This window comes from Anomaloglossus baeobatrachus, chromosome 4, assembly GCF_048569485.1.
Source record: "Anomaloglossus baeobatrachus isolate aAnoBae1 chromosome 4, aAnoBae1.hap1, whole genome shotgun sequence".
NCBI lineage: Eukaryota > Metazoa > Chordata > Amphibia > Anura > Aromobatidae > Anomaloglossus > Anomaloglossus baeobatrachus.
In genome coordinates this window covers 574,064,587-574,084,803 of record NC_134356.1, presented here as the reverse complement: position 1 = coordinate 574,084,803, position 20,217 = coordinate 574,064,587, and the positions used below count along the sequence as shown (strand labels likewise).

The 20,217-nt window shown below is 52.0% G+C and overlaps 1 protein-coding gene across 1 annotated transcript in view; it reads right to left on the bottom strand.

The window, feature by feature from the left end:
• Positions 1-6,909: 6,909 nt before the first annotated feature.
• The window catches only part of SPG11 (SPG11 vesicle trafficking associated, spatacsin), a 124,599-nt gene continuing 111,291 nt past the window's right edge, over positions 6,910-20,217 (bottom strand). Inside the window, exons 39-41 of the mRNA XM_075346095.1 lie at positions 19,459-19,614; positions 18,102-18,253; positions 6,910-8,092 (exon numbers count right to left, since the gene is read on the bottom strand). Coding sequence (XP_075202210.1) covers positions 7,912-8,092; positions 18,102-18,253; positions 19,459-19,614 — 489 coding nt within the window. The 3' untranslated portion in view covers positions 6,910-7,911. The remainder of the gene's footprint in view (positions 8,093-18,101; positions 18,254-19,458; positions 19,615-20,217) is intronic.

The window sequence follows — 20,217 nt, the reverse complement described above, 5'->3', positions numbered from 1 at the left end:
GTTCACTGGTCGCTGGTGAGATCTGCCTGTTTGACAGCTCACCAGCGACCATGTAGCGATGCAGCAGCGATCCTGACCAGGTCAGATCGCTGGTCGGATCGCTGCTGCATCGCTAAGTGTGAAGGTACCCTTAGGCTTTTAGATGGACTGATCAGAGAGGATATCAGCCTGTTGATAATAAACCCAAAGTGAGTCAGGGTGTCCACGGTAATCTGTAAGGCTCCCTAAGCTCTCTGAGTCAGAACGAGCCTTGATGAGAAGTCATGCAGGTAGGTTATAATTACCACGACTCCCACTGGTACAGGAAAAGCCATTCCTGTGGCCAATATCTTTGTGAATTGTGCGGGGTCGTGGCCAGATCAAATGAAGAACCACAAATTCTAAACTCTGACTAACCATATATATATTATGCACATTATATATATATATACACACACACACGCAATTAGATATATATTAATATATATATATATATATATATACACACACTAGAAGGTGGCCCGATTCTAACGCTTCGGGTATTCTAGAATTTATTGTGTAGTTAATGTATGTTTTTTGTTATATATATCGATGTTGTTGTGTCTAGTTACTAAGTGTTTGTGTAGGGCGCTGTACATGTTCTGAGTGTTGTCTGGGTGTGGCGGGGGTGAGAGCGGTGTTGTATGTGTGTTGCGTGTGTTGCGTTGTTTGTGGAGCGCTGTGTGTCTGTAGCGTTGAGTGTGTGTTGCACGGTTTGTGTGGGTGTGGGGTGCGTGTGTGTGTTTTGGGGGGAGGTATGTTTTGTGCAATGTGTGTGTTGTGCGGTATGTGCGTATATTTGTGTATGCTGCGGTTTGTGTTGGGTGTTGTGTATGTGCAGCGTTGTCTGTGTGTGTGGGTGTCTGTGTAGGGCGGTGTTTGTGGTTTCCAGTGTGTGTGTGTGGTGTGTTGTGCAGTGCGCGTGTGTGTGTGTGTGTGTGTGTGTGTTGGGGGGAGGTGTGCACCTCCCATCGTGCTCCATCCCCCATGCTACGCACCCCTTATCGTGCTCCATCCCCCATGCTGCGCACTCCCCATCGTGCTCCATCCCCTATGCTGCGCATTCCCCATCGTGCTCCATCCGCCATGCTGCGCACTCCCCATCGTGCTCCATCCCCCATGCTGCGCAATCCCAAACGTGCTCCATCCCCCATGCTGCGCACTCCCCATTGTGCTCCATCCGCCATGCTGCGCACTCCCCATCGTGCTCCATCCCCCATGCTGCGCAATCCCAAACGTGCTCCATCCCCCATGCTGCGCACTCCCCATTGTGCTCCATCCCCCATGCTGCCCACTCCCCATCGTGCTCCATCCCCCAAGCTGCCCACTCCCCATCGTGCTCCATCCCCCATGCTGCGCAACCCCCATCGTGCTCCATCCCCCATGCTGCGCACCCCCCATCGTGCTCCATCCCCCATGCTGCGCACCCCCCATCGTGCTCCATCCCCCATGCTGCGCACTCCCCATCGTGCTCCATCCCCCATGCTGCGCATTCCTCATCGTGCTCCATCCCACATGCTGCGCACTCCCAAACGTGCTACATCGCCCATGCTGCGCATCCCCCCATCGTGCTCCATCCCCCATGCTGCGCATCCCCCCATCGTGCTCCATCCCCCATGCTGCACCAGCATCAGCCTCTCTGCCCCCAGCATCAGCCTCTCTGCTCCCAGCATCAGCCTCTCTCCTCCCAGCATCAGCCTCTCTCCTCCCAGCATCAGCCTCTCCTCTCTGTCCCCAGCATCAACCTCTCTGTCCCCAGCATCAGCCTCTCTCTTCCCTGCCTACCCCAGCCTCAGCCTCCCCCAGCATCAGCCTCTCTTCTCTCAGCCTCCCTCCTCCCAGCCTCCCCCAGCATCAGCCTCCGCCTCCCAGCCTCCCCCAGCATCAGCCTCCGCCTCCCGGCCTCCCCCAGCATCAGCCTCCACCTCCCAGCCTCCCCCAGCATCAGCCTCTATCCTCCCAGCCTCCCCCAGCATCAGCCTCTATCCTCCCAGCCTCCTCCAGCATCAGCCTCTCTCCTCCCTGCCTCCCCCAGCATCAGCCTCCCCCAGCATTAGCCTCCCCCAGCATCAGCCTACACCCTCCCAGCCTCCCCCAGCATCAGCCTCCCCCAGCATCAGCCTCTCTCCTCCCAGCATCAGCCTTCCCCAGGATCAGCCTTCCCCAGGATCAGCATCTCTCCTCCCAGCCTCCTCCAGCATCAGCCTTCCCCAGGATCAGCCTCTCTCCTCCCAGCCTCCTCCAGCACGCCGTGCTCCTCTGCTGACACTCACAGATCCGATTGCATACACACCCGATCGCATACACACACACACACACACACACAAAACACACCCGATCGCATACACTCACACACACCCGATCGCATACACACACACACACACCCGATCGAATACACTCACACACACACCCGATCGATATTGCACATATGCGCTCACACTCACAACATCCGGAGATACCACATGCTTCTGGCCATGTGATCCTCAGGCAGGTCCTGGAAGCTCACTGCACAGGATCGCCGCCGAGAAGCAAGCGATATTCCAGGATGTTGTGAGTGTGTGGATGCGATGTGAGGTGTGTGTGAGGTGTGTGTGAGGGTGTGTGTGAGGGTGTGTGTGAGAGTGAGTGTGATCTGATGTGTGTGTGTGTGTGTGTGTGTGTATGTTCCGCCGCTGCAGGACCTTGATGCGCTGGTAACTATGCTACCATGGTTACCAGCGTATCCCGTCCCCCGGTCGCACGGGAGCCCACACCAGCATACGGCGGCAACCCCAGCAATGCGAGGGTATGTGTCAGCTGGGTTGGCGGCGTACGCTGATGTGGGCTCCCGGGGGTAGAGTACTCACCTGGGAGTCGTGGCTCCGTGTCGCTTCGGGGAATGCGTGCGGGGGGCGGGGCGTGGCCGAGTTGCCAATACGTACAGGGTGCCGGGGCGAGAGGCCAATCCGAGTGGGGGGCGGAGCCTGGGCGAGCGGCCGGCCAATCCGTGTGGGGGCGGAGCCTGGGCGAGCGGCCAATCGGTGTGGGGGGGCGGGGCCATGGCGAGCCCAGCGGCCAATCCGCTTTGTGTCACCGTAAGGACACAATTTTGGAGCAAGACAGACAGAATAAGGCAATATAGTTTCATTGGGGTACACAGGACCATGGGTTATGCTGCTGTCACTAGGAGGCTGACAATAAGTAAACATAAAAAGTTAGCTCCTCCCTAGCAGTATACACCCCGAGCTGGAGGCGGGCTCAGATCAGTTTTAGCTTAGTGTCGTAGGAGGCTGATGTGGGCCGTCTCGGCCCCCCTCAGCCATTTGTGTTTTTGCGCTTTTTTTCCTTTATTTTGGCGCTGCTCATCGCTCTCATAACTGTCTTTTTCTCTGCAGGTATTCTCTTCACTCATCCTCCGCAGCCCTGTGGGTACCACTCCACAGGGTCGCAGGGGCTTGAGATTTCGGGCCCTCTCCCCCGTCCATCCCCTTGGTACCACTCCCGGGGTTGCGCGTGTGGGCAGGTTGTCGTGGGCACCCCTGATTCGCCCTGCGGTATCACCCCAAAGGGCGTACAGGGGCATACAGCAGGGATGGAACCTCCGCAGCGTTTGTAATCCGATGGGGCCCTTTCACGCTGCCTTCTCCTGCAGGGGGGCTGCTTCCCCCATCATGATGTCCACTTCCCTGCCTCAGCACGCTCTCCCCCGGAGTCCTCAGTCTTCCTGGACGAGAGCACTGTACACAGGCAGGGGCAGGGCGCCCTGCCTGCACCGCATCCGTCGCTGGGCCGGCGCCGCCGAGAACAGGTAGGATCGACCTCTCCTGCACCTTTCCCCCGGCCCTCTCCAAAATTTAGGCCCCGGTCTCGGCCTAGTCGCTCCTGCGTCCTAGCCACGCCCCCGCTGCAGCACTATTGGCCGCCGGTCGTCTGGCCCAGTCTCCTCCCACCGCTCAGCCTCCTGGCTTGTGGTGGGGGCTGTGGATCCTCCGTTTTTCGCGCCTGAACGCTGCTCCTCCCCCAGCGTCCCCTCGCCATTTTAGCCTGTTCTTGGTCCCCTGAGGCTGCAGTGCGCCGGCGTTCTCACTCTTCTGGCCAGCTCACTCCTGGACTCCTTCTGGACTGGTGGGCGGCACACAGGACCTGGGTAAGCCCTGCTCCTAAGGAGTAGCCCTCACTAGGTAGCGTTCTCCGAGTTTAGGGACGAGTTAACCCTCTCCTGTCTCCTTCCTAGCAGCCACCAGGGAGAGTACTTTTTTCACCGTGCCTAATGCTAAGTCCACCCGATCCAAGCAGGCCCCCTTTGCCTTATTTTTTGCATGCTCCTCCTGCAAGACCAAATTTACCCAAGGCCAGGACGCCCCACTATGCTCCGTCTGTTCTTCAGACTCGCAGCCTCCGCAGGACCCCTCGGCCGACGCTTCTGATACGGCAGACGCCACAGCGCCAGATGCTACAGGGCCCTGCGTCCCGCCCCCACCCCCCCCCGACTGGCTAGCATCCCTGTCCCAGTCCGTAGATTCCCTCTCTGAGGCTTCTCGGACCATCGCGCAAGCACTGCGCCTGCTGCCGTCGCTTGCCCAGACTCCCGCAGACCTGACGCAATCGCCTCCGGAGCAGGTGAGCCCCGTCGCAGGGACCTCCTCGGCTGCTCAGAAGCGGACCCGCCAGGTCTCGCCTTCAGCATCTTCCCAGGTTTCACCTTCATCCCCAGGTCCATACCATCATTCCTCCGGGGAGATTTCTGACCACTCCGATGATGATTCCGATGCAGCACCCCTGCTGGACTCAGAGCAGGCGGCTGATATTCGGCGTATGGTGAATAGCCTGATAGAAGCAGTAAACTAGACCCTAAAAGGTACAAGTGGACCCCGTCTCCTCCCAGAGCACCCAGGTCTCGTTTAAGCGGATGAAGCGGGCCCAAAGCGCATTCAGCGGACATCCAGAATTCGCTGAGTTACTGCGCAGCCACAGGCAACAGCCGGACAAGGTATTTACCAGCGGTAAGTCCATTGATTTGCATTATCCCTTTCCTGAGGGTCTTCGAAAGGATTGGGCAGGCTCCCCTGTTGTCGACCCCCCAATCTCCCGCCTGTCTTCTCACACAGTCCTTCCACTCACTACCGGTACGTCTCTCAAGGACCCCACGGACCGTACTATTGACAGGTTGGCCCGTTCTGCCTTCGAGGCAGCGGGCACATCCCTCTCACCGGCCTTTGCCTCGGTTTGGGTTGCGAAGGCACTGATGTCCTGGGCGGACACGCTACGCTGCGGACTCCGCGCCATTCCTGCCAATCCGGACCTGGTCCTCATCGCCTCGCAGATTTCCCTTGCGGGCGAGTACCTGCTCAATGCAGCCCTGGCATCTGCCAATTGCGCGGCCCAGGCCGCCAGCAACAATGTGGCCATCCGTCGAGCCCTCTGGCTCCGGTCCTGGAACGCGGATGCGGCCTCTAAGAAGTCACTGACTTCCCTGCCCTTCCTAGGGGAACGTCTTTTCGGAGATAAGCTGGACCAGTTGATCTCCGATGCGACGGGAGGAAAGAGTACATCTCTTCCCCAATTGCGCCCCAAGCGCTTCCAGAATCGGCGCCCCACCGCTCGTTTCCGGCCCTTTCGCAGCTTCAACTCCACTCCCCAGCCGCGAAAAAGCCGCTCTCCTCCGAGAGACAGGAGGACCCCGTCATTCAAGACCAATCCCGCCTGGCGTTCACATCCCCTTTTTGATTTTTCACCAGGACAAAGCGGTTCTCCGGCCAGATTCATCCTTTCTCCCAAAGGTGGTCTCCCCGTTCCATCTAAACGAAGAAATTGTCCTTCCGTCCTGGTCCCTCTCACAGCTTGGAAAGGTCCTTGCACACCCTGGATCTGGTGCGCGCCCTTAGAATTTATGTCTCCAGAACCGCGCCGTTCAGTAAGTCGGATGGTCTGTTTGTCCTTCCTTCTGGTCCCAAGAGGGGTGAATTGGCATCCAAAGCCACAATTGCCAGATGGATCCGTTCTGCCATATCTGAGGCCTATCAGATTCGGGACAAGTCTCCGCCGCGGGGGGTAAGGGCGCACTCTACCCGAGCAGTGGGAGCCTCTTGGGCGATTAGGCATCAGCCGACCAAGTCTGCAAGGCCGCCACCTGGTCCAGCCTGCATACCTTTACTAGGTTCTACCATGTTCACACCCAAGCATCGGCAGATGCTAGTTTTGGGAGAAAGGTCTTGCAGGCAGCAGTTGCACACCTGTAATAGGGTGACAGCATTCAATTATAGTACAAGCCCGCCGAGGGAGGTCGTTGTTTTCTTCCTATCTGCGGTGCTTCTGTATTCCCACCCAGGGACTGCTTTTGGACGTCCCATGGTCCTGTGTCCCCCAGTGAAACGATAGAGAAAGTAGGATTTTTGTGTACTCACCATAAAATCTCTTTCTCTGAGTCTTCATTGGGGGACACAGCACCCACCCTGCTTGGTTTTTTGGTTGTTTAATTGCATTTGCCTGCCATTTTCAGCGGTCTTATGTTCATAGACCTCTTGTTCGCACGGCTGCATTATTTTAGTCATAACTTTGTTTTATGTATGGTGATTCTGGTACTCCTCCTACTGCTTGTGCACCAAACTGATCTGAGCCCGCCTCCGGCTCGGGGTGTATACTGCTAGGGAGGAGCTAACTTTTTATGTTTACTTAGTGTCAGCCTCCTAGTGACAGCAGCATAACCCATGGTCCTGTGTCCCCCAATGAAGACTCAGAGAAAGAGATTTTACGGTGAGTACACAAAAATCCTACTAATATTATATATATATATATATATATACACACACATATACACACACACACACACACCTTCCGATAATTCCTGGTGTGTGTGTATATATACTCTGATATTGGCTCAAGTCTGACAAATGGCAGTAATAACGGGAGAACAAACATGGATAAAGTTTAATAAAGCTCAGCTCATTTCTTACAAAATATTAGCTACATCAAATAATTAACAAGAATATACAGAATCCACTAAAAACTATAGTGCAAACAGTACTTCAAAAATCGAAATATTGTGTAACCGCTTACTAAGAAAAAAGGGGAGGGGGATGAGTGGATTTCTCCTCAGGTACCTGCTTCTGCTAGGGAGATTCAGTTCCATTTTTAGAAAGGAAAAAAAAAACAAAAAACAAGGGGTTGGGGGAATACACAAAATCCATACATACAAAATATCCCTATGTAATCAAGCTCTTAGTGCAAAGTCTGCATAAGTCTAATGTCCCACAAACGTACTATGGGCACAGATGCAAATTTCAGCCTGGCACAGCTCTGAACACCAGATCGGACGTCATCATAAAGACTGATGATGCTGTAGTTTCGGGTGACCAGGCCCAGATTTGTGACTTGGTTCAGAAATGTTGCCATATTATCCTTATGACTGACATAAAAGTGCCATACAGTGCTGCAATTTAATGATGGCATATTGGTTTATTTGTGATTAGACTAGTAAAATATAATAAAACAAACAAAAAAAAATCATCAAAACTTTCAAGTCTCCTGAAAACAGGACACATATTTGCCCTTTAACTCCATAAAATGTCACAGAGGCAGCTGTAACTTGAGGTTTCTAACAGTCCGGTAGAAGCAAACATTAGAAATGCTGCTTGATCATCACGATTCCATTATCCTCAGTAGAGATGAGCGGGCACTACCATGCTTGAGTGCTCGGTACTCGTAACGACCAGTCGGATGCTAGGATGGCCAAGACTCGAGTACACGAGTATAATGGAAGTCAATAGGGAACTCGAACATTTTCCCAGAAAAATGCTAGAGTTCCCCATTGACTTCCATTATTTTTGGGTACTGGAGTCTTGCCCATCCGAGCACCCAACTGCAGGTAACAAGTACTGAGGACCCGTGCTCGGTTATCACTGCTCCTCAGGTCTTTTATCGAGACAGCATATCTGTCAGGCAGCACCGTGTCTGTGAGTCTTTCATCAGGACATCAGTGATGTCATAGAACTTGTTGTCAATGGCCAGTTTATAGCGGGTGTTAATGTCCTCACAGTAACAGATCACTCGCTTCAGGTTCTGTAGTCCGGTGGATCCAGGAGAGTTCAGTTTGCATCTGAAAATAGACAATATCTAATGTAGATTACGCATACCAGCAAATGCAACCACATACCGTATTTTTCGGACTATAAGACGCACCGGACTATAAGACGCACCCTGGTTTTAGAGGAGGAAAATAGGAAAATAAAACTTTAAGCAAAAAAATGTGGTCATGACACACTGTTATGGGGCGAGGATCTGCTGCTGACACTATTATGGGGGTAATGTCCCCAAATTCTCTACTAAGGTACCCCATCCTGGTAATGATCCTCCTGCCTTGTATATGATCCTGCTATAAACCCCCATCCTGCTTATATACCAGCATCCTGCTCATATTCCCCCATCCTGTTCATATTCCCCCATCCTGTTCATATACCCCCATCCTATTGATATACCCCCCCATCCATCCTGCTCATATCCCCCCATCCATCCTGCTCATATCTCCCCATCCTGTTGATATACCCCCATCCTGTTCATATACCCCCATCCTGTTCATATACCCCCATCCTATTGATATACCCCCGCATCCATCCTGCTCATATTCCCCCATCCATCCTGCTCATATTCCCCCATCTATCCTGCTCATATCCCCCCATCCTGTTGATATACCCCCATCCTGTTCATATACCCCCATCCATCCTGCTCATATACCCCCATCCTGTTCATATACCCCCATCCTGTTCATATACCCCCCATCCATCCTGTTCATATACTGCCATCCTGTTCATATACCCCATCCTGTTCATATACCCCCCATCCTGTTCATATACCCCCCATCCTGTTCATATACCCCCCATCCTGCTCATATACCCCCCATCCTGCTCATATACCCCCCATCCTGTTCATATACCCCCCATCCTGTTCATATACCCCCCATCCATCCTGTTCATATACCCCCCATCCATCCTGTTCATATACCCCCCATCCATCCTGTTCATATACCCCCCATCCATCCTGTTCATATACTGCCATCCTGTTCATATACCCCATCCTGTTCATATACCCCCCCATCCATCCTGTTCATATATCCCCCATCCATCCTGCTCATATACTCCCATCCTGCTATATGCCCCCATCGTGCTCATATACCATCCTGGTATATGGCCTGTATCCTATAGCACAGAGAAAAAGAAAGAAGGGAATTTTGTTTACTTACCGTAAATTCCTTTTCTTCTAGCTCCAATTGGGAGACCCAGACAATTGGGTGTATAGGCTATGCCTCCGGAGGCCGCACAAAGTATTACACTAAAAGTGTAAAGCCCCTCCCCTTCTGCCTATACACCCCCCGTGCTCCCACGGGCTCCTCAGTTTTGGTGCAAAAGCAAGAAGGAGGAAAAAATTATAAACTGGTTTAAAGTAAATTCAATCCGAAGGAATATCGGAGAACTGAAACCATTCAACATGAACAACATGTGTACACAAAAAAACAGGGGCGGGTGCTGGGTCTCCCAATTGGAGCTAGAAGAAAAGGAATTTACGGTAAGTAAACAAAATTCCCTTCTTCTTTGTCGCTCCATTGGGAGACCCAGACAATTGGGACGTCCAAAAGCAGTCCCTGGGTGGGTAAAATAATACCTCGTAATGGAGCCGTAAAACGGCCCCTTCCTACAGGTGGGCAACCGCCGCCTGAAGGACTCGTCTACCTAGGCTGGCATCCGCCGAAGCATAGGTATGCACCTGATAGTGTTTCGTGAAAGTGTGCAGGCTCGACCAGGTAGCCGCCTGACACACCTGCTGAGCCGTAGCCTGGTGCCTCAAAGCCCAGGACGCGCCCACGGCTCTGGTAGAATGGGCCTTCAGCCCTGCGGGAACCGGAAGCCCAGCAGAACGGTAAGCTTCGAGAATTGGCTCCTTGATCCACCGAGCCAGGGTTGATTTGGAAGCCTGTGACCCTTTACGCTGGCCAGCGACAAGGACAAAGAGTGCATCCGAGCGGCGCAGGGGCGCCGTACGAGAAATGTAGAGTCTGAGTGCTCTCACCAGATCTAACAAGTGCAAATCCTTTTCACATTGGTGAACTGGATGAGGACAAAAAGAGGGTAAGGAGATATCCTGATTGAGATGAAAAGGGGATACCACCTTGGGGAGAAATTCCGGAACCGGACGCAGAACCACCTTGTCCTGGTGAAACACCAGGAAAGGGGCTTTGCACGACAACGCTGCTAGCTCAGACACTCTCCGAAGAGAGGTGACTGCTACTAGGAAGACCACTTTCTGCGAAAGGCGTGAGAGAGAAATATCCCTCATTGGCTCGAATGGTGGTTTCTGAAGAGCCACCAGCACCCTGTTCAGATCCCAGGGTTCTAACGGCCGCTTGTAAGGAGGAACGATGTGACAAACCCCCTGCAGGAACGTGCGTACCTGTGGAAGTCTGGCTAGGCGCTTCTGGAAAAACACAGAGAGCGCTGAGACTTGTCCCTTAAGGGAGCCGAGCGACAAACCCTTTTCAAGTCCAGATTGAAGGAAGGACAGAAAAGTGGGCAAGGCAAAAGGCCAGGGAGAAAAACCCTGAGCAGAGCACCATGACAGGAAAATTTTCCACGTCCTGTGGTAGATCTTGGCGGACGTTGGTTTCCTAGCCTGTCTCATAGTGGCAATGACCTCTTGAGATAATCCTGAAGACGCTAGGATCCAGGACTCAATGGCCACACAGTCAGGTTGAGGGCCGCAGAATTCAGATGGAAAAACGGCCCTTGAGACAGCAAGTCTGGTCGGTCTGGTAGTGCCCACGGTTGGCCGACCGTGAGATGCCACAGATCCGGGTACCACGACCTCCTCGGCCAGTCTGGAGCGACGAGGATGACGCGGCGGCAGTCGGCCCTGATCTTGCGTAACACTCTGGGCAACAGTGCAGCGGAGGAAACACATAAGGGAGCTGAAACTGCGACTAATCCTGAACTAAGGCGTCTGCCGCCATAGCTCTGGGATCTTGAGACCGTGCCATGAACGTCGGTACCTTGTTGTTGTGCCGGGACGCCATGAGGTCGACGTCCGGCACCCCCCAGCGGCAACAGATCTCCTGAAACACGTCCGGGTGAAGGGACCATTCCCCTGCGTCCATGCCCTGGCGACTGAGATAATCTGCTTCCCAGTTTTCCACGCCCGGGATGTGAACTGCAGAGATGGTGGAGGCCGTGGCTTCCACCCACATCAAGATCCGCCGGACTTCCTGGAAGGCTTGCCGACTGCGTGTGCCGCCTTGGTGGTTGATGTATGCCACCGCTGTGGAATTGTCCGACTGAATTCGGATCTGCTTGCCTTCCAGCCACTGCTGGAACGCTTTCAGGGCAAGGTACACTGCCCGTATTTCCAGAACATTGATCTGAAGTGAGGACTCTTGCCGGGTCCACGTACCCTGAGCCCTGTGGTGGAGAAAAACCGCTCCCCACCCTGACAGACTCGCGTCCGTCGTGACCACCTCCCAGGATGGGGGTAGGAAGGATTTCCCCTTCGATAATGAAGTGGGAAGAAGCCACCACCGAAGGGAAGCTTTTGTCGCCTGAGAGAGAGAGACGTTCCTGTCGAGGGACGTCGGCTTCCTGTCCCATTTGCGAAGGATGTCCCATTGAAGAGGACGCAGGTGAAACTGCGCGAAAGGGACTGCCTCCATTGCTGCCACCATCTTCCCCAGGAAGTGCATGAGGCGCCTCAAGGGGTGTGCCTGACCTTGAAGGAGAGATTGTACCCCCTTCTGTAGCGACCGCTGCTTGATCAGCGGAAGCTTCACTATCGCTGAGAGGGTATGAAACTCCATGCCAAGATATGTCAGCGATTGGGCCGGTGTCAGATTTGACTTTGGAAAATTGATGATCCACCCGAAACTCTGGAGAGTCTCCAGAGTAGCGTCGAGGCTGTGTTGGCATGCCTCTTGAGAGGGTGCCTTGATCAGGAGATCGTCCAAGTAAGGGATCACCGAGTGACCCTGAGAGTGGAGGACCGCTACTACAGTAGCCATAACCTTGGTGAAAACCCGTGGGGCTGTTGCCAGGCCGAACGGCAGTGCCACGAACTGCAGGTGTTCGTCTCCTATGGCGAAGCGCAAGAAGCGCTGGTGCTCTGGAGCAATCGGTACGTGGAGATAAGCATCTTTGATATCGATCGATGCAAGGAAATCTCCCTGGGACATTGAGGCGATGACGGAGCGGAGGGATTCCATCCGGAACCGCCTGGTCTTTACGTGTTTGTTGAGCAGTTTCAGGTCCAGGACAGGACGGAAAGACCCGTCCTTCTTTGGGACCACAAACAGGTTGGAGTAAAAACCGTGACCCTGTTGCTGAAGAGGAACAGGGACCACCACTCCTTCTGCCTTCAGAGTGCCCAGCGCCTGCATAAGAGCCTCGGCTCGCTCGGGAGGCGGGGATGACCTGAAGAATCGAGTCGGGGGACGAGAGGTGAACTCTATCTTGTAACCGTGAGACAGAATGTCTCTCACCCAGCGGACTTTTACCCGTGGCAGCCAGGTGTCGCAAAAGCGGGAGAGCCTGCCACCGACCGAGGATGCAGATTGCGGAGGCCGAAAGTCATGAGGAAGCCGCTTTGGTAGCGGCACCTCCTGTGGTCTTTTTAGGACGTGACTTAGACCGCCATGAATCAGAGTTCCTTTGATCTTTCTGAGGCCTTTTGGATGAGGGGAATTGGGACCTGCCCACGCCCCGAAAGGACCGAAACCTCGACTGCCCCCTCCTCTGTTGGGGTATGTTCGGTTTGGCTGGGGTAAGGATGTATCCTTTCCCTTGGATTGTTTGATGATTTCATCCAAACGCTCGCCAAACAATCGGTCGCCAGAAATTGGCAAACTAGTTAAGCGCTTTTTGGAAGCAGAATCTGCCTTCCATTCCCGTAGCCACAAGGCCCTGCGGAGTACCACCGAATTGGCGGATGCAACCGCCGTACGGCTCGCAGAGTCCAGGACAGCATTAATAGCGTAAGACGCCATTGCTGACGTCTGAGCGGTTATGGACGCCACCTGCGGCGCGGAAGTGCGTGTGGCTGCGTCAATTTGCGCTTGACCTGCTGATATAGCTTGTAGCGCCCATACGGCTGCGAATGCTGGGGCAAAAGAAGCGCCGATAGCTTCATAGATGGATTTCAACCAGAGCTCCATCTGCCTGTCAGTGGCATCTTTGAGTGAAGCCCCATCTTCCACTGCAAGTATGGATCTAGCCGCCAGTCTGGAGATTGGAGGATCCACCTTGGGACACTGAGTCCAACCTTTGACCACGTCAGGGGGAAAGGGATAACGTGTATCCTTAAGGCGCTTAGAAAAACGCTTATCTGGACAATCATGGTGATTCTGGACCGCCTCTCTGAAATCAGAGTGGTCCAGAAACATACTCGGTGTACGCTTGGGAAACCTGAAACGGAATTTCTCCTGCTGAGAAGCTGACTCCTCCACCGGAGGAGCTGAGGGAGAGATATCCAACATTCGATTGATGGACGCAATAAGATCGTTCACTATGGCGTCCCCGTCCGGAGTATCAAGATTGAGAGCGGCCTCAGGATCAGAATCCTGATCAGCTACCTCCGCGTCATCAACCAGAGATTCCCCTCGCTGAGACCCTGAACAACATGATGATGTCGAGGGAATTTCCAAGCGAGCTCGCTTAATCGGTCTGGGGCTGGGGTCCGTGTCAGAGCCCCCAGCCTGGGATCTATGAGATACCCCGGGGGGACATTGTTGGTCCAACTGAGGTGGGCCAGGGAACAATGACTCAACAGAGTCCCTGTGCTGAGATACCGGTCTGGACTGCAAGGCTTCTAGTATCTTAGCCATAGTTTCAGAGAGTTTATCTGTAAAGACTGCAAACTCCGTCCCTGTCACCTGGAGAGTGTCAGCAGGTGGCTCCCCCTGGGCCCCTCTTAGCAGAGGCTCCGGCTGAGCAAGTGCAGTAGGGGCCGAGCAGTGCACACAATGAGGGTCAGTGGAACCTGCCGGTAGTGGCGTCGTACATGCGGCGCAGGCAGCATAGTAAGCCTGTGTTTTGGCACCCCTGCCTTTTGTGGGCGCCATGCTATTGTCTTCCCTGAGCAACACAATAGAGTATATATGAAAACAGTTTGTGCACTATACAGTGTAAAGTATATACCATAAACATATAATTACACCTCTGCACAATGGGGCTAGCACCACAGGTGCTGCTTACCACCCGCTTAAAGCGGTTGTGAGGCCACCAGAATCCCTGCCTGGGTCTCCCAGAATTTGTCCCCCTCTGCAGCGTCCGAGGAGCTGACAGGAATGGCTGCCGGCGTCCTGAGGAGAGGAGAGAGCCGTGGGCGTGACCCAGAAAGTGCGGGAACTGGTGCCCCACAGTGCACAGTGAGGGGGGTGGAGTATGCAAAGCATTCTCCAGCCCTCATTGCTGCTCGTCTGTACAGCGTCCCGCCCTTCCCCTGCTTGTCAGGGCTGTGGGCGGGAGGAAGAAAGACTAGGCCGCAAAAGCCGGGGACTCGAGTAATAAGCGTGGCCGCCGTAAAAGCGCGGCCGCGCGGAAGTCCCCGGCGCACTACAAGTCCCAGCCGCGCCTCAGTGTTAAACATGGCGGCGGCGGTCAGCGCGGTAGTCCCCCTACATAAACACACTCAGCGACGCTGAGTGTGTAATGGCACATTTAACCCGGTCAGCGCCGCGGTCCCCGGTGCACTAGCAACACCCAGCAATGCTGGAGTGTTGCTGTGCTCGGTCCCCACGGGGACACAGAGTACATCCAAGTAGCAGGGCCATGTCCCTGAACGATACCCGGCTCCTATCCAGCAGGCTCCCAGGAGTTGTGGACGAAGCACGGTCTCAGTGCCTGGAGACCGATAGGATCCCACTTCACCCAGAGCCCTAAGGGGGATGGGGAAGGAAAACAGCATGTGGGCTCCAGCCTCCATACCCGCAATGGATACCTCAACCTTAACAACACCGCCGACAAGAGTGGGGTGAGAAGGGAGCATGCTGGGGGCCCTATATGGGCCCACTTTTCTTCCATCCGACATAGTCAGCAGCTGCTGCTGACCAATCTATGGAGCTGTGCGTGCATGTCTGCCTCTTTCGCACAAAGCATAAAAACTGAGGAGCCCGTGGGAGCACGGGGGGTGTATAGGCAGAAGGGGAGGGGCTTTACACTTTTAGTGTAATACTTTGTGCGGCCTCCGGAGGCATAGCCTATACACCCAATTGTCTGGGTCTCCCAATGGAGCGACAAAGAAAACAAACGTTTATACTCACCTTTTCCTCACTCCCTCCAGCACCAATCATCTTCCTCCCTGCACCACTGACCTATGTGTGTGGAGCCGTTCCCCTGCAGCACGCGATGTCTTCCTGTCTGTGCCGATCAGCTGACCAGCACAGATAAGCTGACCGGCACAGACAGGAAGACATCGCGTGCTGCAGGGGGCGGCTCCACACACGGGGACGGGTGAGTACACTGATTCACTGCACCCTGCGCGGGGAGCAGTGAATACAGCCGCACATGATCACTCCAGGCTGTAATTGCCAGGAGTGATCATGCGGACCGGCTCTTTACTATGCGCGCGTCCCCGCTCGTCCTCCCGTCCACCTGTCAGCGCCGGCTTCTGCGCTGAGAAATGGGCGGGAGGATGGGCGTGCATATGTAATGAGCGGGCCCACGTGGTCATAGCAGGCTGCTATAGCCTGCTCGTGCCCCCGATGACCCGCTCCACCGCAGCACCTCATTCCCCGCAGCCACAGTCAGACCATAAGACGCACCCCCAACTTTCCCCCAACATTTGGGGGGGAAAAAGTGCGTCTTATGGTCCGAAAAATACGGTACTGAATGCTCTAAGGTATAGGAAAACATTGAATATAGAATTTATTTTTAACTGCCTATAGACCATAATTTTAAATTTGAGGCTCTTAGCGCACATTGTGATCAAATCTATTCACACATCGGTGATGTGTCCATTTTTTGAGTTTCATTCATCCATAAAACATCCATTTTAAAAACAGAACCATGTTTCAGATCTGTGAGACTGTGTTCTATTCTCATCCGGATCATCCGGTCATTAAGAGAGATTGTCCACTACTTTTACATTGATGGCTATCCTTCGGATAGATCATCAATGTCTGCTCGGTCGAGATCCAACACCCGGCTCCTCCACCGTCCTTGGTGCCGGTGGTGGCAGCAGGAAATGCTCAGTTCCGGAGCTGCCCAGTCAATGGCCGAGTACTACACATCCCGCCTCCTATTGACTTTGAATTAGAGGCGGATATGCAGTACCCAGGTGCAATCAGAAAACAGGGCAGCTGCAGAACTGAGCATTATTGGCCGCCAGCACAGAAAACAGCTGATCGGCAGGGGTACCGGGTATTGGACCCTGGCCGATCAGACAATGACCAGCTTTCCTAAAGATAGGCCATCAAAAGTAGCGGATAACCCCTTTTAAAGAACATTTCTTCTACTAAGGTGACCCCCTTTCATTTGACCTACTGTAACTCTTCCTGTTTCCTAATAGACTTCTGCTACCTACCCTATATGCTTATCTCTCTGCAGAGCGTATTTACCTTTATGTTTTAGCTTTGCTCCTTCTGGTTTGGAGACCGGAATCACACCAACTGAGCAGTGCAGGTCACTGGTGGGGGTGGGGCTGCCTCTGTGAGCAGCAGCAGTTTGGGCACACATGCCCAGATCACATTTCACTCCCCTCTAAGCCTGCTTTACAGTGCAGTGTTCTTCATTTGATAAGTGCTACAATGTACAGATTGTGTGATGTTCTATACCATCTAATGATCGGCACATTGCAAGCACTTGTCATATGAAGGCACCAAACAGTAAAGTTGGCTGACAGGAGAGAAGTGTGATCTGGGAATACATGCCCAGACTGCTGTCACTCAGAGACAGGCAGCCCCACCCCCACCAGTGACATGCCCTGCTCAGTATGTTCTATTCCGGGCTCCAGAACGGAAGAATTAACACTAAAGCATCAATAAAGGTAACTGCGTGCCACAGAGAGATAAGGAGATATAGGAGCAGGGTAGGTAGCAGAAGTATATTAGGAAAGCGTTAGTTAGGAAGAGTTAGGACAAATAAAAGGGGTCACATTAGTAGTTGAAAATCTCTTTAATGTCTATGGGATCAATTAAACAAGGATTAAAAACAGAAGACGCAGTGTATACATCTGTATTCCATTCAGCTTTCATGTATTTTTCACTGATCCATTGTGAAGAGTTGATGGCTAAACAGAAGTTCAGAGAGTCTATTATATCAACTTACTATCAAATTTAAAGGGCAAGAAGAATCAATCACTAATTAAACACAGCCTTGGACATATGGGAGGAGTGCTGAGCCAGCATGGGGGCAGGTTGATGTTCCTGCATTGCAATGACATACAAACAAGCAATTGCATTTCCCCGTCTGCTGTGCAGTCATCCACAAGTGTGAAAGAAATACATAATACTAAACCTTAAGGGTACTTTACACACTGCGACATCGCTAGCGATCTCGTTAGCGATGTGTAATTCTAGATCGCAAGTGCGATCTTTTGAGGTCGCACATAGGTCATTTTACGCATGTGCGATCTCGAAAGATCGCACTTGCGATCTAGAATTTCATATCGCTAACGGGATCGCTAGCGATGTCGCAGCATGTAAAGTACCCTTTACTCAATTAATACTATTTGCTTATTATTCCTTATCTAATCTGACAATGGACTACTGCATACTGGCTTACATTTGCCAAGGTAATAACCAGTGCCTCATTTGCAGGTCCTATTCTAATTACTTTACCTCAGATAAATTTTGAAGTGAAATAAAGTTTGTTTCTCTACCGTATAAAAAGACTCTACTTGGGCTGTATTATATCCCTTTTACTAACCGAATAGGAAGTACATGAAAATCATCACACAGCTTCAGGATGAAAAAACGAGTATGGCAAGTGGGAAAACGTGTATGAACAAGAAATATAGTGTACAGCACACGCAGAGTCTCTAATGACACCCATCCGATGTGAATTCACTAATCCCTATATAGAGTAGCTCTAACAACCGCACCCCAACGTCCTTTCCATCTTATACATTGGTCTTACTTGTTTGACAACTGCTCGATCACCAAACAGCTGAGGAGCTGACGCTGCTTGAACTCTTCCAGGTACTGAAAATCTCCTCCAAGGATCACTTTGCTATACAGGACGTCTGGCCAGTCTGGCTGCAGGTCATATGCTTCTGTGACAATAATGGCCTGCGAATAACATGGCAGCAATGAGAAGGTGGCAAGATGGCACGCGGGCCAAACGGGCGGCACGCGGGCCAAACGGGCGGCACGCGGGCCAAACGGGCGGCCCGCGGGCCAAACGGGCGGCACGCGGGCCAAACGGGCGGCCCGCGGGCCAAACGGGCGGCACGCGGGCCGTATAATATAAACACACATCTCTAAGGTATAATTTAACACACAAGTTTAATATAGCAAGCGGAATATAACTCCCATGTAGAAAATAGCACAAGGGAATACCACAGCACATGGGTAGTCTATAATAAATGGGTATAATAAAGCCCACAGATATAGCACACGGGTGTAATATAACATGTCACGTCAGTAGCACAAAGGAACCAGACTCCAGAACTCGACATGGATCCTTTATTCAACCCCTTCATCACAGTCATTTGTTTGTTTTATGCATTTTTTTATTATTTATTTCTAACGGGGTTAAACAGCAGCAATCAGAGATAGCTTCAGTAGATGCTGTTAAGAGGTTGATGCCAGCCGTTTAAAACAGCCGGCATCAACTGTGTGTGGAGAGGGTTCAGCTCATGAACTCACGCCACACGTCTGCACCTGGCCTGTGCCGGGAAGGAGTTAAATGAAATTGAAGTAGTAATGTGATCTTCTTTATTCCTCTAACAGGAATCCTCGGTCATTACGGTGGTGCTTTGATACTTGGCTTTCCCATCCTTGCCGAGGTGTCACAGATATTGGTGAAGCAGTTTTATACAAACATATATGAACAAGGATGATTGTAGAGAATGGAGGATCCAGCTATCGCAAAAAAAAAAAACATTAGTTTATTGATATATTCTTAAAAGCGTAAGGTTAAAAAAATGAAATACTTAACCTACGTGTTTCGAAACGCATATGATAAGTGTTTCATTTTTTTAACCTTATACTTTTAAGGGCAAAGTAATATTTTTATAGCTATAAAAATATTTTTGGCAGTAACTGGATACCCTCTTTTCTACAATCATCGTTAGCTGGGAACTGGCCCACATCTTTTTTCCGTTCCCCACACCCCTTGTAGACTTGTTATCTGGTACCGGTGGGATGATGTAAATAGTGGAAGGTTTTTTTTGTTTTGTTTTTTTATGCCATATAAGAACAAGATTGGAAAGAAGACAGAACTGATCTATTAAGTGTGGCGAATGAGACACTTATAGGAATTGTGCACACACCTGATAAAATCTTGGAAGAGCCAATATGGGCTCCAACAAGTTCACTCGTTCCAGGTTAATAAGTTTTGTATCGTGGCCATTGGTCAAGAGATGAAGTTGTAGGGTCAGAAGCCGAGTGAGACGTGCACAGCGCAGAGACTGGCGCACACAGGAGTCCTGTATGGACACAAAAAAAAGGAGAACAGAACAGTAATACCCCAGCTTGCTTTGGTACTATCAGCAGAATCCAAATGTGTTAAACGTATTCCTACCCTAGAGTAAAGAGAATAAAAAAAAAAGAGAATTTTGTTACTTACCGTAAATTCTTTTTCTTATAGTTCCGTATTGGGAGACCCAGACAATGGGTGTTTAGCTTCTGCCTCCGGAGGACACACAAAGTACTACACTTAAAAGTGTAGCTCCTCCCTCTGAGCTTATACACCCCCTGGAGAACCAGATCTAGCCAGTTTAGTGCAAAAGCTGAAGGAGAATAGCCACCCACAAGTAAAAACAGAGCAAGAACCGGAACAACCGGAGACTCTGTCCACGACAACAGCCGGTGATAACACGCGGAACAAGAAACTGCCAACAGGCAACAGGGAGGGTGCTGGGTCTCCCAATACGGAACTATAAGAAAAAGAATTTACGGTAAGTAAACAAAATTCTCTTTTTCTTTATCGTTCCTATGGGAGACCCAGACAATGGGGCGTCTCAAAGCAGTCCATGGGTGGGAATAAACAGAAAAAAACGAGAAGTAGGCGGAGCCTAACTTCACAAATG